Genomic DNA, 16,862 nt, shown 5'->3' with positions numbered 1-16,862 from the left:
TTGTAGGTCAAAATCAACAGATAAATATATAGGTGCATGGTCACTTACATCTATTGTCCCAATTCCACAGGTGTTTATTTTGTCTTTGTCTTTTCCAAATGTTATGAAATAGTCTATTCTTGTATATACAGAATGGGGAGCAGAATAATGAGTGTAAGCCCTTCTGTCAGGGAAAAGGTCCCTCCATATATCAAATAAACCAATATCCTCAAAAAGTGTATTAACTTTCTTATGTAAAGATTTTGTTTCATAGGTTTTTCTATTGGAAGAGTCTAAGTTTGGTTGTAATTGTAAATTTAAGTCTCCCCCACATATCAGGAGACCTTCTGTTTCCGTTACCATAATATCAGTAATTTTCTGAAAGAAACCAATATCACTTCCCGGAGGTGCGTATATATTCAATAGAGTAACTGAATTTCTGTCTATATTCCCCCTTACCAGAATATATCTGCCCTCTTTATCTCCCATTTTGAATACTTTTTCAAAATTTAGCTTACTTGAGATAAGAATAGCAACTCCTCTCCTATGTCCTGATTTATATGAGGAGAAAAATAGATTAGTGAAGCCCATTCTCTTTAGTTTTTTATGATCATTATCACTTAAATGAGTTTCTTGTAAATATACTACATGGGCTTGTTCTTTTTTCATTTTGGATAAAATTCTCTTACGTTTGATTGGATTTAATAACCCATTGACATTAAAAGAAATTAATTTTACCGTATCCTTAGCCATCTGTATTTATCTGTCAATGTATCATTTAAATTAGAATAAAACTTAATCGATCTATTCCCTGAACAAATAAGAACCAAGAAATGTAAATAATAATAAAAATGGCAACGAATGTGTGATTCCAAGGCTGAGATCTTTAGTAGATGACCCTGCGTTGAGCTAGAGGAAATTTCTAGCTGTGGGGGATAACCCGTCCTACTTGTGAGTTGAGGGCCCCCATTGCAGTATTCATAAAAGTCAGTGAACAAATCCATTACACAGAAAAGATTTCTCTGTGTAGACCTCCTCTATATATATATATACACACACACACGCACACACATATATTACATACATACACATATATGCACACATATATACTCATTTTGCTGGGGAAAAAGGAGTAAGTGAGCAAATAAAGAATAAGAGCTAAGTAATATAAAATCCACATTATAATAAGTATTTCTTGAGATAGGTATATCACCGTGTACTTTTGCTTCCGTTTAGTTTCTCAATATTTTTAAAGTTAGCCAAACCTTATGGCTCTTAAGGGGGTGAGGACTGTCTTTGGGAAACTCCTGGTCTCTTCCTGATATATTTCTCTCGGCCTCCTCCCGTCTCCTGCCTTCTTGATTCTCGTACTATTTCCCAAGCGGAGCAGGATAATTCCTCAGCCAGGCTTTCCCTCGTTTTGGTCACACTGACGGGCAACCCTCTGGCCTTCATGTCTGTAGTCGCCTCTTCCACCGTCTGGTACAACCGCGTCCCGTTGTCATAAAACATTCGAAATTTAGCAGGGTACGGAGTTTGAAATCTAATCCTTTTTTTGCTTTAATACTCGCTTTACTTCAGAGTATTCTTTGCATTTCTGCAGGACTGCGGGGGGGGGGGGGGTAATCTTGGTCAAAATATATTAATTTATCGTTGAAAAACACTCTCTTCCTACCCCAAGCCCTTTGTAGAATCTCTGCCTTGGTGCTGTACCGAAGGAATTTAATTATAATTGAGCGTGGCTTTCTATCCTGGATAGGTTTTGGGATGAGCACGCAGTGGGCTCTTTCAACTTCCAGCTCCATACCCGAGGGAAGATCCAGCGCGTCCCGCAGTAACTTTCCAACAAACTCCGTCATAGACGAGCCCTCCACTCCTTCGGGAACGTTGTAGATTCTGATATTTTTCCGCCGTGATCTTCCCTCCAGGTCAAGCAGTTTACCTTCTTGGTGATTTAATATTTTTATTGTCTTACTCAGTATCCATTCCACGTTTTGAACGTGATCTTCCACCTTCTCAATTCGAGTCTCTGCCACCGTTATTTTTTGATTGACGCTGTCGAGCTCTGACTTAATATCACTGAGCTGCTGTTTTGTATCTTTCTGGACCTCTATTATTTCTTTCAGGATTTCGATCATATTCGCCGCTTCACCTGAACGAGACCCAGCGTCTGCCTCGCTAGCACGCAGTCGGGTAGGAGAGCCGCTCGCTGCACTGCTCTCGGCCGCAGGCTCCGCAGTGTCACTTTTTTTATTTCCATTCCTTTTCCCCATTCTTGCCCCTCTTTTCAGTTCAAATATTTTTTGAAATATATTTGATGGGTTAATATGCATTTTTCCGGAGGAGCTAGTGCTTAAGCTGCCATTCTCGACGATGACGTCACCGGAAAACGACCCCTCTCTTTGGTTTCTGTGTTGGCTTTGACTTCACTTGTTAGCCACGGTTGTGTCATCTTTCCTTTAGAATCCTTGTTCCTCTTTGGGATGGAAATTTCCTGAATTTCCGAATTGCTTCCAGAAATTCCAGGTATTGTTGATTTGCCATCATCCCTGCCAGTGTTCTTTTCCAATCAATGCTGGCCAACTCAAGTTGGATAAGTCACCAGGACTGGATGAGATGTACCCCAGGCTACTGTGGGAGGTGAGGGAGGAGATTGCTGAGCCTCTGGCAATGATCTTTGCATCATCAATGGGGACGGGGGAAGTCCCGGATGATTGGAGGGTTGGTGGATGTTGTTCCCTTTTTCAAGAAAGGGAGTAGAGATAGCCCAGGAAATTATAGACTAGTGAGTCTTACCTCAGTGGTTGGTAAGTTGATGGAGAAGATCCTGAGAGGCAGGATTTATGAACATTTGGAGAGACATAATATGATTAGGAATTGTCAGCATGGCTTTGTCAAGGGCAGGTTGTGCCTTATGAGCCTGATTGAATTTTTTAAGGATGTCACTAAACACATTGATGAACGTAGAGCAGTAGATTTAGTGTATATGGATTTCAGCAAGGCATTTGATAAGGTACCCCATGCAAGGCTTATTAAGAAAGTAAGGAGGCATGGGATCAGGGGACATTGCTTTGTGGATCCAGAACTGGCTTGCTCACAGAAGGCAAAGAGTGGTTGTAGACGGGTCATATTCTGCATGGAGTTCGGTCACCAGTGGAGTACCTCAGGAATCTGTTCTGGGACTCCTTCTCTTCGTGATTTTTATAAATGACCTGGATGAGGAAGTGGAGGGATGGGTTAGTAAATTTGCTGATGACACAAAGGTTGGAGGTGTTGTGGATAGTGTGGAGGTCTGTCAGAGGTTACAGTGGGACATTGATAGGATGCAAAACTGGGCTGAGAAATGGCAGATGGAGTTCAACCCAGATAAGTGTGAGGTGGTTCATTTTGGTAGGTCAAATATGATGGCAGAATATTGTATTAATGATAAGACTCTTGGCAGTGTGGAGGATCAGAGGGATCTTGGGGTCCGAGTCCATAGGACACTCAAAGCAGCTGCACAGGTTGACTCTGTGGTTAAGAAGGCATACGGTGTATTGGCCCTCTTCAACCGTGGGATTGAGTTCAGGAGTTGGGAGGTTATGTTGCAGCTATATAGGACCCTGGTCAGACCCCACTTGGAGTACTGTGCTCAGTTCTGGTCGCCTCATTATAGGAAGGATATAGAAACCATAGAAAGGGTGCAGAGGAGATTTACAAGGATGTTGCCTGGATTGGGGAGCATGCCTTTTGAGAATAGGTTGAGTGAACTCAGCCTTTTCTCCTTGGAGCGATGGAGGTGACCTGATAGAGGTGTACAAGGTGATGATCGTGTGGATAGTCAGAGGCTTTTTCCCAGGGCTGAAATGGCTGCCATAAGAGGGCACAGGTTTAAGGTGCTGGGGAGTAGGTACAGAGGAGATGTCAAGGGTAAGTTTTTTTACTCAAAGTGGTGAGTGCGTGGAATGGACTGCCAGCATCAGTGGTGGAGGCGGATACGATAGGGTCTTTTAAGAGACTCTTGGATAGGTACATGGAGCTTAGAAAAATAGAGGGCTATGGGTACGCCTAGTAATTTCTGATGTAGGGACATGTTCGGCACAACTTTGGGGGCCGAAGGGCCTGTATTGTGCTGTAGGTTTTCTACGTTTCTATGTTTCTAACTCCTGTTTCATGCCTCTGTAATTCCCTGTAATACTGATGGCCTAATTCTGCTCCTATATCTTATGGTCTTATCTCACTTTAGCTTCTCTTTCTCTTTCAGGGTGAATTCAATCATATAATGATCACTTTCCCCTAAGGGCTCTTTTACCTTCAGCTCTCTGATCAATTCTGGTTCATTGCACAACACCTAATCCAGAATAGCTGATCCCCTAGTGGGCTCACCATAAACTGTTCTAAAAAGCCATTGATCATTGGGCTCTCTTCCAGGGAAGGTGTGATATGTACAGAAGTAATGATTTGCTCCTGAACTGCAAATAGGCATTCTAGAAATTTCCCCTTTTTGGAATCCAATACCAACCTGATTTTCCCAATCTATCTGCATATTGAAGTCCCCCATGATTATTGTAACATTGCCCTTTTGGCACACACTTTCTGTCTCCTGTTGTAACTTGTATCCTTGTTACACATCCTTGCTATTGTTTAGGGGTTTGTCTACAACTCCCATCAGGGTCTTTTTACCCTTGCAGTTCCTTAGCTCTACCCACAACGATTCAACACCTTCTGACCCCATGTCACCCCTTTCTAATGATTTGATTTCATCTTTTAACCATCAGAGCAACTCCACCCCTCTGCCTTCCTGCCTGTCCTTGGACATTAAACTCCCAGCTATAATCTTCTGTCAGCCATGATTCAGTGATGCCTACAACATCGTACCTGCCAATCTGCAACTGTGCTACAAGTTCATCTACATTATTCCATGTCCTGGGTGCATTCAGATAGAACACCTTCAGTCCTGTTTGAGCTTGTCCACCTTTTACATTGCAACTCATCCTGTCGACTACAACAGCCTCTCCTCACTACACATTGCCTCTGTTTGTAAAGCAGCTCCCTCATCTTCAGCACTATCATCCACCTTTCCTGCGATACTTCTTGCTTTGAAATATACGTAGCTCAGGGCACTAGTTGCACCTTTTGATTCTTGAGGTCTTACCAACATCTGCCTCCACAACCTCTCCTCTAACTGTACTGGCTCTCTTGTTCCCAGCCCCCTGTAACTATCATTTAAACCCCAGCGTGCAGCATTAACAAATCTTCCCACTCAGATATTAGTCCCCCTCCAGTTCAGGTGCAAATCATCCCTTCTGTACATATCAGACCTTCCCTGGAAGAGAGCCCAATGATCAACAAAACCTTAAGTCCTCCCTTCTACACCAACTCCTTAGCCACATATTAAACTGTATAATCTTCCTAGTTCTGGTTTCACTAGTATGTGTCTGGGTAGAAATACTGAGATCACAGCCTTGGGGGTCCTGCCCTTTAACTTAGCACCAACTCCCTGAACTCCTTATAGTAGTTTTGTTCCCCTATCACCAAAGCTTGCCTGTTCTCCTCCATTCCCTTCTGAGTCACAGAGCCAGACTCAGTACCAGAGGCCCGAGCACTGGGACTTTCCTCTTTTGGTTATTCCCCCCGCCCCCGCTGACAGTATCCAAAGTGATGTACCTGTTGTTGAGGGGCATGGTCACAGGGGTTCTCTGCACTGGCTCCTTAACCCCTTTCCCCTTCCTGACTGTCGCCCAGTTTCCTGTGTCCTGCAGCTTGTGTGCAACTACCTCTCGATGTGTCCAATATATCACCCTTTCATCCAAATCATTGACATACAATGTAAAAAGAGGTGGCCCCAACACAGACGTGTGTGGAACACCGCTAGTGGAAACTACACGTGTAGCAGCCAGCCAGAAAAGGCTCCCTTTATTCCCACTCTTTGCCTCCTGCAAACCAGTCACTGCTCTATCCATCTTCCCTGTCATATCATGAGCACTTAACTTGTTAAACAGCCTCATTCCTGCTAGTGTTTCCTTCTAATGAGTTTTAGCCAGCGCCTCTCTCATGCCTCTGTAATTCCCTTTACTGATACATCTGGCTTTAGCTTCACCTTCTCAGATTTCAGGATGAATGCTATCATGATAATTTTTGTCCTCTAAGGGTTCCTTTATCTGAAGCTCTAGAAGCTGAGCCTTTTAGTTCTGGTCACCCCCAGCAGCATCTTCTCCACATCCACCTTATCCAGTCTCTTCAACATTTGGAAGGTTTCAGTGAAACCCACCCCGCCACGTTCTTCTGAGTTCCAGTGAGTACAGGCTCAAAGCTGACAAACGCTCCTCATATCATAGCCCCTCCATTCCGGGAATCATCCTCGGGAACCTCCTCTGGACTCTCTCCAATGACAACACATCCTTTCTGAGTTATGGGGCCTAAAACTGTTGACAATACTCCAAGTGTGGCCTGACTCGTGTCTTATAAAGGCTCAACATTATCTCCTTGCTTTTATATTCTATTCCCTTTGAAATGAATGCCAATATTGCAATTGCCTTCTTTATCACAGACTCAACCTGTAAATTAACCTTCTGGGAATCTTGCACAAGGACTTATGTCCCTCTGATGTTTGAACCTTCTCCCCATTTAGATAATAATTCACACTATTGTTCCTTTTACCAAAATGCATTAGCATACATTTCCCATCTGACACTTTTCCCATTCTTCCAATTTGTCTAAATCCTGCTGTAATCGCATTGCTCCCTCAGCATTACCTACCCCTCCACCTATCTTCGTATCATCTGCAAACTTTGCCACAAAACCATCAATTCCATAATCTATTGTTCTCTTGATACACTGTTGTGTGTGTTTATGTTGTGCGTGAGTGTGTGGGTGTCTGTGTCCATGTTGTGTGTCTGTGTTGTGCATCCATGTCGTGTTGTGTGTGTATTTGCTATGCTGTGTGTGTTGCATTGTATGTGTCCATGTTGGACTGTGTTGTGCATGTCCGTGTTGGGCTGTGTTGTGCATGTCCGTGTTGGGCTATGTTGTGCATGTCCGTGTTGGGCTGTGTTGTGCATGTCCGTGTTGGGCTGTGTTGTGCATGTCCGTGTTGGGCTGTGTTGTGCATGTCCGTGTTGGGCTGTGTTGTGCATGTCCGTGTTGGGCTGTGTTGTGCATGTCCGTGTTGGGCTGTGTTGTGCATGTCCGTGTTGGGCTGTGTTGTGCATGTCCGTGTTGGGCTGTGTTGTGCATGTCCGTGTTGGGCTGTGTTGTGCATGTCCGTGTTGGGCTGTGTTGTGCATGTCCGTGTTGGGCTGTGTTGTGCATGTCCGTGTTGGACTGTGTTGTGCATGTCCGTGTTGGGCTGTGTTGTGCATGTCCGTGTTGGGCTGTGTTGTGCATGTCCGTGTTGGGCTGTGTTGTGCATGTCCGTGTTGGGCTGTGTTGTGCATGTCCGTGTTGGACTGTGTTGTGCATGTCCGTGTTGGGCTGTGTTGTGCATGTCCGTGTTGGGCTGTGTTGTGCATGTCCGTGTTGGGCTGTGTTGTGCATGTCCGTGTTGGGCTGTGTTGTGCATGTCCGTGTTGGGCTGTGTTGTGCATGTCCGTGTTGGGCTGTGTTGTGCATGTCCGTGTTGGGCTGTGTTGTGCATCACAGAGGTTCTGTGTCCTCCGTCCAGCTTTGCTTTCTGCTCCCTGCAGGTTTTCACAGCAAATTCAGATCCTGAGACGCCGGTGGGCGTTTTCCTGTCGGAGCCGGTTGTGGCTCGTTACATACGCATCAACCCGCTCTCCTGGTTCCCCAATGGCACCGTCTGTCTACGGGCTGAGGTCCTGGGCTGTGCTCTGACCGGTATGTCACCCTGCTCTCACACACTACTAACCCTCCATCCATTACTCCTTCCTCTGTTGTGCTCTGCCTGGTACGTCCCTCCCTCCCTCCCACCGTCCGTCCGTTCTCCTGTCCCTCCCTCCCTCCGTCCGTCCGTTCTCCTGTCCCTCCCTCCCACTGTCCATCCATTCTCCTGTCCCTCCCTCCCTCCTCCGTCCATTCTCCTGTCCCTTCCTCCCTCCTCTCTCCGTTCTCCTGTCCCTCCCTCCCTCCTCCATCCGTTCTCCTGTCCCTCCCTCCCTCCTCTCTCCGTTCTCCTGTCCCTCCCTCCCTCCGTCCGTCCGTTCTCCTGTCCCTCCCTCCCTCCTCTCTCCGTTCTCCTGTCCCTCCCTCCCTCCTCCATCCGTTCTCCTGTCCCTCCCTCCCTCCTCTCTCCGTTCTCCTGTCCCTCCCTCCCTCCGTCCGTCCGTTCTCCTGTCCCTCCCTCCCTCCTCTCTCCGTTCTCCTGTCCCTCCCTCCCTCCTCTCTCCGTTCTCCTGTCCCTCCCTCCCTCCTCCGTCCATTCTCCTGTCCCTCCCTCCCTCCTCTCTCCGTTCTCCTGTCCCTCCCTCCCTCCTCCGTCCATTCTCCTGTCCCTCCCTCCCTCCTCCGTCCATTCTCCTGTCCCTCCCTCCCTCCTCTCTCCGTTCTCCTGTCCCTCCCTCCCTCCGTCCGTCCGTTCTCCTGTCCCTCCCTCCCACCGTCCATCCGTTCTCCTGTCCCTCCCGCCCTCCGTCCTCCGTCCGTTCTCCTGTCCCTCCCTCCCTCCCACCGTCCATCCGCACTCCTGTCCCTCCCTCCACCGTCCATCCGTTCTCCTGTCCCTCCCTCCCTCCTCCGTCCGTTCTCCTGTCCCTCCCTCCCTCCCTCCGTCCGTCCGCTCTCCTGTCCCTCCCTCCACTGTCCGTCCGTTTTCCTGTCCCCCTCCCTCCACCGTCCATCCGTTCTCCTGTCCCTCCCTCCCTCCCCCCTCCGTCCGTTCTCCTGTCCCTCCGTCCGTCCGCTCTCCTGTCCCTCCCTCCCTCCACCGTCCATCCGTTCTCCTGTCCCTCCCTCCCTCCCTCCCTCCCTCCGTTCTCCTGTCCCTCCCTCCCTCCACCGTCCATCCGTTCTCCTGTCCCTCCCTCCCTCCTCCGTCCGTTCTCCTGTCCCTCCCTCCCTCCACCGTCCATCCGTTCTCCTGTCCCTCCCTCCCTCCCTCCTCCGTCCGTTCTCCTGTCCCTCCCTCCCTCCCACCGTCCGTCCGTTTTCCTGTCCCTCCCTCCCTCCGTCCGTCCGTTCTCCTGTCCCTCCCTCCCTCCCACCGTCCATCCGCTCTCCTGTCCCTCCCTCCCACCGTCCATCCGCTCTCCTGTCCCTCCCTCCCACCGTCCATTCGTTCTCCTGTCCCTCCCTCTCACCGTCCGTCCATTCTCCTGTTCCTCCCTCCCTCCCTCCCTCCGTTCTCCTGTCCCTCCCTCCCACCGTCTATCCGTTCTCCTGTCCCTCCCTCCCTCCCTCCCACCGTCCATCTGTTCTCCTGTCCCTCCCTCCCTCCTCTGTCCATCCGCTCTCCTGTCCCTCCCTCCCTCCTCCGTCCATTCTCCTGTCCCTCCCTCCCTCCTCCGTCCATTCTCCTGTCCCTCCCTCCCTCCATTCTCCTGTCCCTCCCTCCCTCCTCCATCCGTTCTCCTGTCCCTCCCTCCCTCCTCTATCCATTCTCCTGTCCCTCCCTCCCTCCATTCTCCTGTCCCTCCCTCCCTCCTCCATCAGTTCTCCTGTCCCTCCCTCCCTCCTCTCTCCGTTCTCCTGTCCCTCCCTCCCTCCTCTCTCCGTTCTCCTGTCCCTCCCTCCCTCCTCCGTCCATTCTCCTGTCCCTCCCTCCCTCCTCTCTCCGTTCTCCTGTCCCTCCCTCCCTCCTCCGTCCATTCTCCTGTCCCTCCCTCCCTCCTCCGTCCATTCTCCTGTCCCTCCCTCCCTCCTCTCTCCGTTCTCCTGTCCCTCCCTCCCTCCGTCCGTCCGTTCTCCTGTCCCTCCCTCCCACCGTCCATCCGTTCTCCTGTCCCTCCCGCCCTCCGTCCTCCGTCCGTTCTCCTGTCCCTCCCTCCCTCCCACCGTCCATCCGCTCTCCTGTCCCTCCCTCCACCGTCCATCCGTTCTCCTGTCCCTCCCTCCCTCCTCCGTCCGTTCTCCTGTCCCTCCCTCCCTCCCTCCGTCCGTCCGCTCTCCTGTCCCTCCCTCCACCGTCCGTCCGTTTTCCTGTCCCCCTCCCTCCACCGTCCATCCGTTCTCCTGTCCCTCCCTCCCTCCCCCCTCCGTCCGTTCTCCTGTCCCTCCGTCCGTCCGCTCTCCTGTCCCTCCCTCCCTCCACCGTCCATCCGTTCTCCTGTCCCTCCCTCCCTCCCTCCCTCCCTCCGTTCTCCTGTCCCTCCCTCCCTCCACCGTCCATCCGTTCTCCTGTCCCTCCCTCCCTCCTCCGTCCGTTCTCCTGTCCCTCCCTCCCTCCACCGTCCATCCGTTCTCCTGTCCCTCCCTCCCTCCCTCCTCCGTCCGTTCTCCTGTCCCTCCCTCCCTCCCACCGTCCGTCCGTTTTCCTGTCCCTCCCTCCCTCCGTCCGTCCGTTCTCCTGTCCCTCCCTCCCTCCCACCGTCCATCCGCTCTCCTGTCCCTCCCTCCCACCGTCCATCCGCTCTCCTGTCCCTCCCTCCCACCGTCCATTCGTTCTCCTGTCCCTCCCTCTCACCGTCCGTCCATTCTCCTGTTCCTCCCTCCCTCCCTCCCTCCGTTCTCCTGTCCCTCCCTCCCACCGTCTATCCGTTCTCCTGTCCCTCCCTCCCTCCTCTGTCCATCCGCTCTCCTGTCCCTCCCTCCCTCCTCCGTCCATTCTCCTGTCCCTCCCTCCCTCCTCCGTCCGTTCTCCTGTCCCTCCCTCCCTCCTCTATCCATTCTCCTGTCCCTCCCTCCCTCCATTCTCCTGTCCCTCCCTCCCTCCTCCATCAGTTCTCCTGTCCCTCCCTCCCTCCTCTCTCCGTTCTCCTGTCCCTCCCTCCCTCCTCCATCCGTTCTCCTGTCCCTCCCTCCCTCCTCCGTCCGTTCTCCTGTCCCTCCCTCCCTCCTCCGTCCGTTCTCCTGTCCCTCCCTCCCTCCTCTATCCGTTCTCCTGTCCCTCCCTCCCTCCTCTGTCCGTTCTCCTGTCCCTCCCTCCCTCCTCTCTCCGTTCTCCTGTCCCTCCCTCCCTCCTCCATCCGTTCTCCTGTCCCTCCCTCCCTCCTCCGTCCGTTCTCCTGTCCCTCCCTCCCTCCTCTCTCCGTTCTCCTGTCCCTCCCTCCCTCCTCTCTCCGTTCTCCTGTCCCTCCCTCCCTCCTCCATCCGTTCTCCTGTCCCTCCCTCCTCTATCCGTTCTCCTGTCCCTCCCTCCCTCCACCCGTCCTTCTGTCCCTCCCTCCCTCCTCTATCCGTTCTCCTGTCCCTCCCTCCCTCCCTCCACCCATCCTTCTGTCCCTCCCTCCCTCCTCCGTCCGTTCTTCTGTCCCTCCCTCCCTCCTCTCTCCGTTCTCCTGTCCCTCCCTCCCTCCTCCATCCGTTCTCCTGTCCCTCCCTCCCTCCTCTATCTGTTCTCCTGTCCCTCCCTCCCTCCCTCCACCCGTCCTTCTGTCCATCCCTCCCTCATCCGTGCTTCTATCTCTCCCTCTCTCCATCCTTTATTCCCACACTGCCTGTCTCTATCCTTTATTCCCACACTCCCTCTCTGCATCCGCCCTTCTCTCCATGAGACCATTAGACATAGAAGCAGCATGAGGCCATTCAGCCCATCTGGTCTGCTCCGCCATTCCATGGCTGATCCCAGATCCCGCTCAATCCCAGACACCTGCCTTCTCACCATATCCTTAGATGCCCTGACCGTTCAGGAAACTATCAACTTCTGCCCTAAATGTACCCACGGACTGGGCCTCCACCGCGGTCTGTGGCAGAGCATTCCACAGATTCACTACTCTCTGGCGAAAAAAAAAAATTCCACCTTATGTCCATTCTAAAAGGTCACTGCTCAGTTTTGTGGCTGTACTCTCTAGTGCTGGATACCCCCACTGTAGAAAACATCCACCCTATCCAGTCCTTTCAACATTCAATAGGTTTCAATGAGATCCCCACACAGTCTTCTAAATTCCAGTGAGTACAGGCCCAAAGCTGCCAAACGCTCCTCATTTGTTAACCCCTTCATTCCCGGAATCATCCTCAGGAACCTCCTCTGGACTCTCTCCAATGACAACACATCCTTTCTGAGAAATGGGGCCCAAAACTGTTGACGAAGTGCGGCCTGCCTAGTGTCTTATAAAGCCTCAGCATTGTCTCCTTGCTTTTATATTCTATTCCTCTTGAAATAAATGCCAACATTGCATTTGTCTTCATTACCACAGACTCAACCTGTAAATTAACCTTCTGTGAGTCTTGCACAAGGACTTCTGTCCCTCTTCACCTCTGATGTTTGAATATTTCCCCTATTTAGCTAATAGTCCGCACTATTGTTCCTTTTACCAAAATGCATGATGATACATTTCCCAACACTCTATTCCATCGCCACTTTTTGCTCATTCTTCCAATTTGTCTAAGTCCTGCTGCTGCAATCACATTCCTTCCTTAGCACTACCTACCCCTCCACCTATCTTCATATCATCCACAAACTTTGCCACAAAGCCACCAATTGCATTATCTAACTTACTGACAAACAATGTGAAGAGTAGTGGTCCCATTACTGACCCCTGAGGAACACCACTAGTCACTGGCAGCCAACCAGAAAAGGCCCTCTTTATTCCTACTGGCTGCCTCCTGCCTGTCAGCCATTCCTCCATCCAGTATCATTTCTGTAACGTCATAGGATTTTATCTTGTTAAGCAGCCTCATGTGTGGCATCTTATCAAAAGCCTTCTGAAAATGCAAATGACATCCACTGCCTCCTCTTTGTCCACCCAGCTTGTTACTTTCTCAGAGAACGCTAACAGATTTGTCAAGCAAGATTTCCCTTTACAGAAACCATACTGACTGACTTATTTTATCATTAGTCTCCAAGTACCTCAAAACCTCATTCTTAATAATAGATTCCAACACTTTCCCAACCACTTCAGCTAACTGGTCTATAATTTCCTTTCTTTTGCCTCCCTTTGGAGTGATGGGAGCTTAAGAATATGTAGAGGTGAGAAGGTCACAGTGAATTCATGCCTACCCGAGACATACCCGACTCCAAAGACAGAAGTCATCTATCTATTCAACACTAGGAGGTGAAAATTTCTTCACTAAACTTGACCTCGCACATGTATACCAACAACTTGAGCTAGAGGAACTGTCTGAGCCTCACGACTATTGCAATCCATAAAGACTTGTTCCATTGTACGAGGCTCCCGTTGAGTGTAAAAACATCGCCAGCAATATTCCAACGTACCACTGAATTAGAGACTCGTCCAGTACAATAGCTTCTTTAGATGATAGTCTGATTATCAGATCAACTCCAGAAGAGCACCTGAATAATCGATGCAACTTCGTCTACGACAATCGCACAAGAAATGCATCCTTCTAGCAGATCATATTGAATGCCTAAGTTTCCGCTTGGACTCCAGAGGTATGCATTCAATCAAAGAAAAGCTTTGCCCGATTCTTGAAGCTGTAGCACCAATGAATATCCATGAGTTTTGCTCCTTTCTGGGCAGGTTCAATTGTAATGGCACACAGAACCAGGCCTCTGGCTCCACTTAACTATCTAGTGAAGAACGAAATGAGGTGGCGTTGGGAACGGGCAAAGGAATCGGCTTTTCAGAGAGCCAATCAAATTCTAACTCAATTCCAAGTATTCATGCACTTCAGACCTGGGGAGCCAACCATTTTGTACTGTGATGCCTCTCTTGGCGTGGTGCTGAGCCAGGAGAATACAAGCAATGATGAAAAGCTTAAATAAAAACACAAAATGCTGGCAGAACTCAGCAGGCCAGACAGCATCTATGGGAGGAGGTAGTGACGACGTTTTGGGCTGAAACCCTTCATCAGGAGTGAAGTAACATGGGATGGTCGAGGGGGGATAAGAAGTGGGGGTGCCTGGTGCTTTTGCGTCACGCACCTTTAACCCAGCCGAATGAAACTTAGCACAGTTAGACAAGGAAGCATTGTCAGTTGTTTTTGAGTCATGCAGTTTCACCATTACCTTTACGGCCAACGTTTTGAGATTCGTACGGACCACAAGTCACTGGTGGGGTTGCTTGGTGAGGGCAAGGCTGTGCCACAGATGGCGTCACCGAGGGTCCAACGGTACCTGTCCGCTCATCAGGACACGATATCTTATGTACCTGGTAGAAACAATTACACCATAGATGCCTTAAGCCGTCTTCCATTACGTGAATATCCTCGCGAGTCGATCTACCAGATGAACTGGTAATACTGATGGACTGGGTCAATGGATCGCCGATCACTGCTTCTCAGGTACAAGAAGAGCTGTGACATTGGCACTAGTAAAAAAGGTAGAAGATGGATGGCCAACTAGCTTGCCTGAAACTGTGCTACATTATGCTGGACATCAAAACAAGCTTAGCATCTACGACGGTTGTCTACTGTGGGGAAGTCTTATTGTAATTCCTACACAATTACAGTCCCCTATCCTAGAAGAGTTACATGACACGCATCCAGGAATATCACGTATAAAGGTGCGAGCCCAGAATTACATTTGGTGGCCGAATATTGAAGACGTTAAGCACATTGTTTGAGCATATGACCCATACCATCACTCTCGACCTTTAAATGCTCCCGTGCGTATGGCTCCATGGCATTGGCCCACCAAACCCTAGGGACATTTATGTGTAGACTACACAGGTCACATGCTATTGGTAGTCGTCAATGCACATTGTAAATGAATTGAAACCAAAGACTTTGGCCAGCAAGGTGACGATGAACATTATATGCACACTATTTTGTACACATGGAATCTCCAGTACAGGTGTCCCCTGCTTTACAAATGTTTGCTTTACGCCACTTTGCTTTTACAAAAGACCTACATTAGTAACCTGTTTATGCATTACAAAGAGGATTTTTGCTTTTAAGAAATTTTTCCCATATACATTATTCGCTTTACATCATTTCGGCATAAGAAAGGTTTCATAGGAATGCTCTACCTTTGTAAATGGGTGGGGGGGGGGGGGCACCTGTACTGTAGTTTGTGATGTGGTCCCACGTTTACCAGAGAAACATTAAAATCGTTTTTACAATGCAATGGATTCAATTACAACATATGCCGCCTTATCACACATCATGAAATGGCATTGCTAAAAGAGCTGTTCAGACTGTCTGAGGTATTGATGGGCCATAGTTTAAACACCCTACTGGATTTTTTTGTGCCCAGGCCCAGAAGACCAAGAAAGAGACAGACAATAGACAATGAAAGTGCGGTACGATTCAAATTCGTGTCATCGGAAGGTGGATGAAAGGAGAAGTAGTGGTAAAAGAGGGCCAACAAGTTTCATCAGCACTTGAGAACGGTAGTGTATGCTGCTGGCATCTAAACCGCATCAGGAAATGAAATCAGTGAATCCCTCATTTCAGAATGAGAAGGGTTAACCCCGCAACCTATCGAAGCAGAATGCCCAGTTGAAAGCGCTGGATCCATACTAACACTTGACTCCGGATATCTGGATTACGCCAATCAGAATGGACCAGAAAACCAGTGGAATATTAGCAAAGCTGGTTTTGCCTAAAAACTCACAGATGGAGAGTCGTCCGGTCCACCGGGTGACTGGTTATCCGTTTGTCATGTGCCATCAGGGGAATCGTCAATTACTTGGCCTTAAACCGTCTATCATTTACTCATGTTTGAGCTACCACCTCTGTGCATGTTCATTGTTTCTGGCTGACTACAACCTGGGCAAAATAAACCCTTCGGGTTTCTCTTTAAGTGGAACACCTTCGTCACACCCTCCCTCCCTCCATCAGTCACTATGTCCATTGCGCCTCGTCCCTCCATCACACCCTCCTTATCCCTCCGACTGATGGTAGGCTGAGGCCCTGGGCCATTCTCTGTCCTGTAGGTCTGCCTCTGTTCCTTGCACCCTCTCCTCCCTCAGCTCCCTCTGCCCTCACACACCACCTACTGCTAACCCTCCCCTCTCCCTGCCTCCCAGCCAATTCACACCATCTTCCCCCCTCCCCTTTCCTCTGAAGAGCCCCTCCCTCACATTCCTCTCTCTCCGCCCCCCCACAAAGGCCGGACCAACACTTTGGTCGTGGAGCAGGAAACCTCGGACCAGCTTGACTTCAGGCATCACAGCTATGAGCAGCTGAGGGAGGTGAGTGTGATTTCCCCTACAGAAACACAGGACCTCCTCCCTCAGTTACTCCCTCCCCCACCTCCTCCCTCAGTTTACTCCCTCCCCACTCCTCAGTTACTCCCTCCCCCACTCCTCAGTTACTCCCTCCCCACCTCCTCCCTCAGTTACTCCCTCCCCATCTCCTCCCTCAGTTACTCCCTCCCCAACTCCTCCCTCAGTTACTCCCTCCCCACCTCCTCCCTCAGTTACTCCCTCCCCAACCCCTCCCTCAGTTACTCCCTCCCCACCTCCTCCCTGTTACTCTCTCCCCACCTCTTCCCTCAGTTACTCCCTCCCCCACCTCCTCCCTCAGTTACTCCCCTCCCCATCTCCTCCCTCAGTTACTCCCCTCCCCAACTCCTCCCTCAGTTACTCCCTCCCCCACCTCCTCCCTCAGTTACTCCCTCCCCACCTCCTCCCTCAGTTACTCCCTCCCCACCTCCTCCCTCAGTTACTCCCTCCCCAACTCCTCCCTCAGTTCCTCCCCCCACCTCCCTCCCTCAGTTTACTCCCTCCCCACCTCCTCCCTCAGTTACTCCCCCCCCACCTCCTCCCTCAGTTACTCCCCCCCACCTCCTCCCTCAGTTACTCCCCCCCACCTCCTCCCTCAGTTACTCCCTCCCCAACTCCTCCCTCAGTTCCTCCCCCCACCTCCTCCCTCAGTTACTCCCTCCCCACCTCCTCCCTCAGTTACTCCCTCCCCACCTCCTCCCTCAGTTACTCCCTCCCCAACTC

General features: G+C 50.3%; 1 protein-coding gene across 1 annotated transcript in view; it reads left to right on the top strand.

Annotated features, from left to right (window-relative positions):
• The window catches only part of LOC140726061 (inactive carboxypeptidase-like protein X2), a 144,003-nt gene that overhangs the window by 31,451 nt on the left and 95,690 nt on the right, over window positions 1-16,862 (top strand). The window contains 2 exon segments of the mRNA XM_073041974.1: window positions 7,644-7,794; window positions 16,024-16,106. Coding sequence (XP_072898075.1) covers window positions 7,644-7,794; window positions 16,024-16,106 — 234 coding nt within the window.

This window comes from Hemitrygon akajei, chromosome 4 (assembly GCF_048418815.1).
Source record: "Hemitrygon akajei chromosome 4, sHemAka1.3, whole genome shotgun sequence".
In the NCBI taxonomy this organism is placed as follows: Eukaryota; Metazoa; Chordata; class Chondrichthyes; order Myliobatiformes; family Dasyatidae; genus Hemitrygon; species Hemitrygon akajei.
This window is presented reverse-complemented; position numbering and strand designations above follow the sequence as displayed.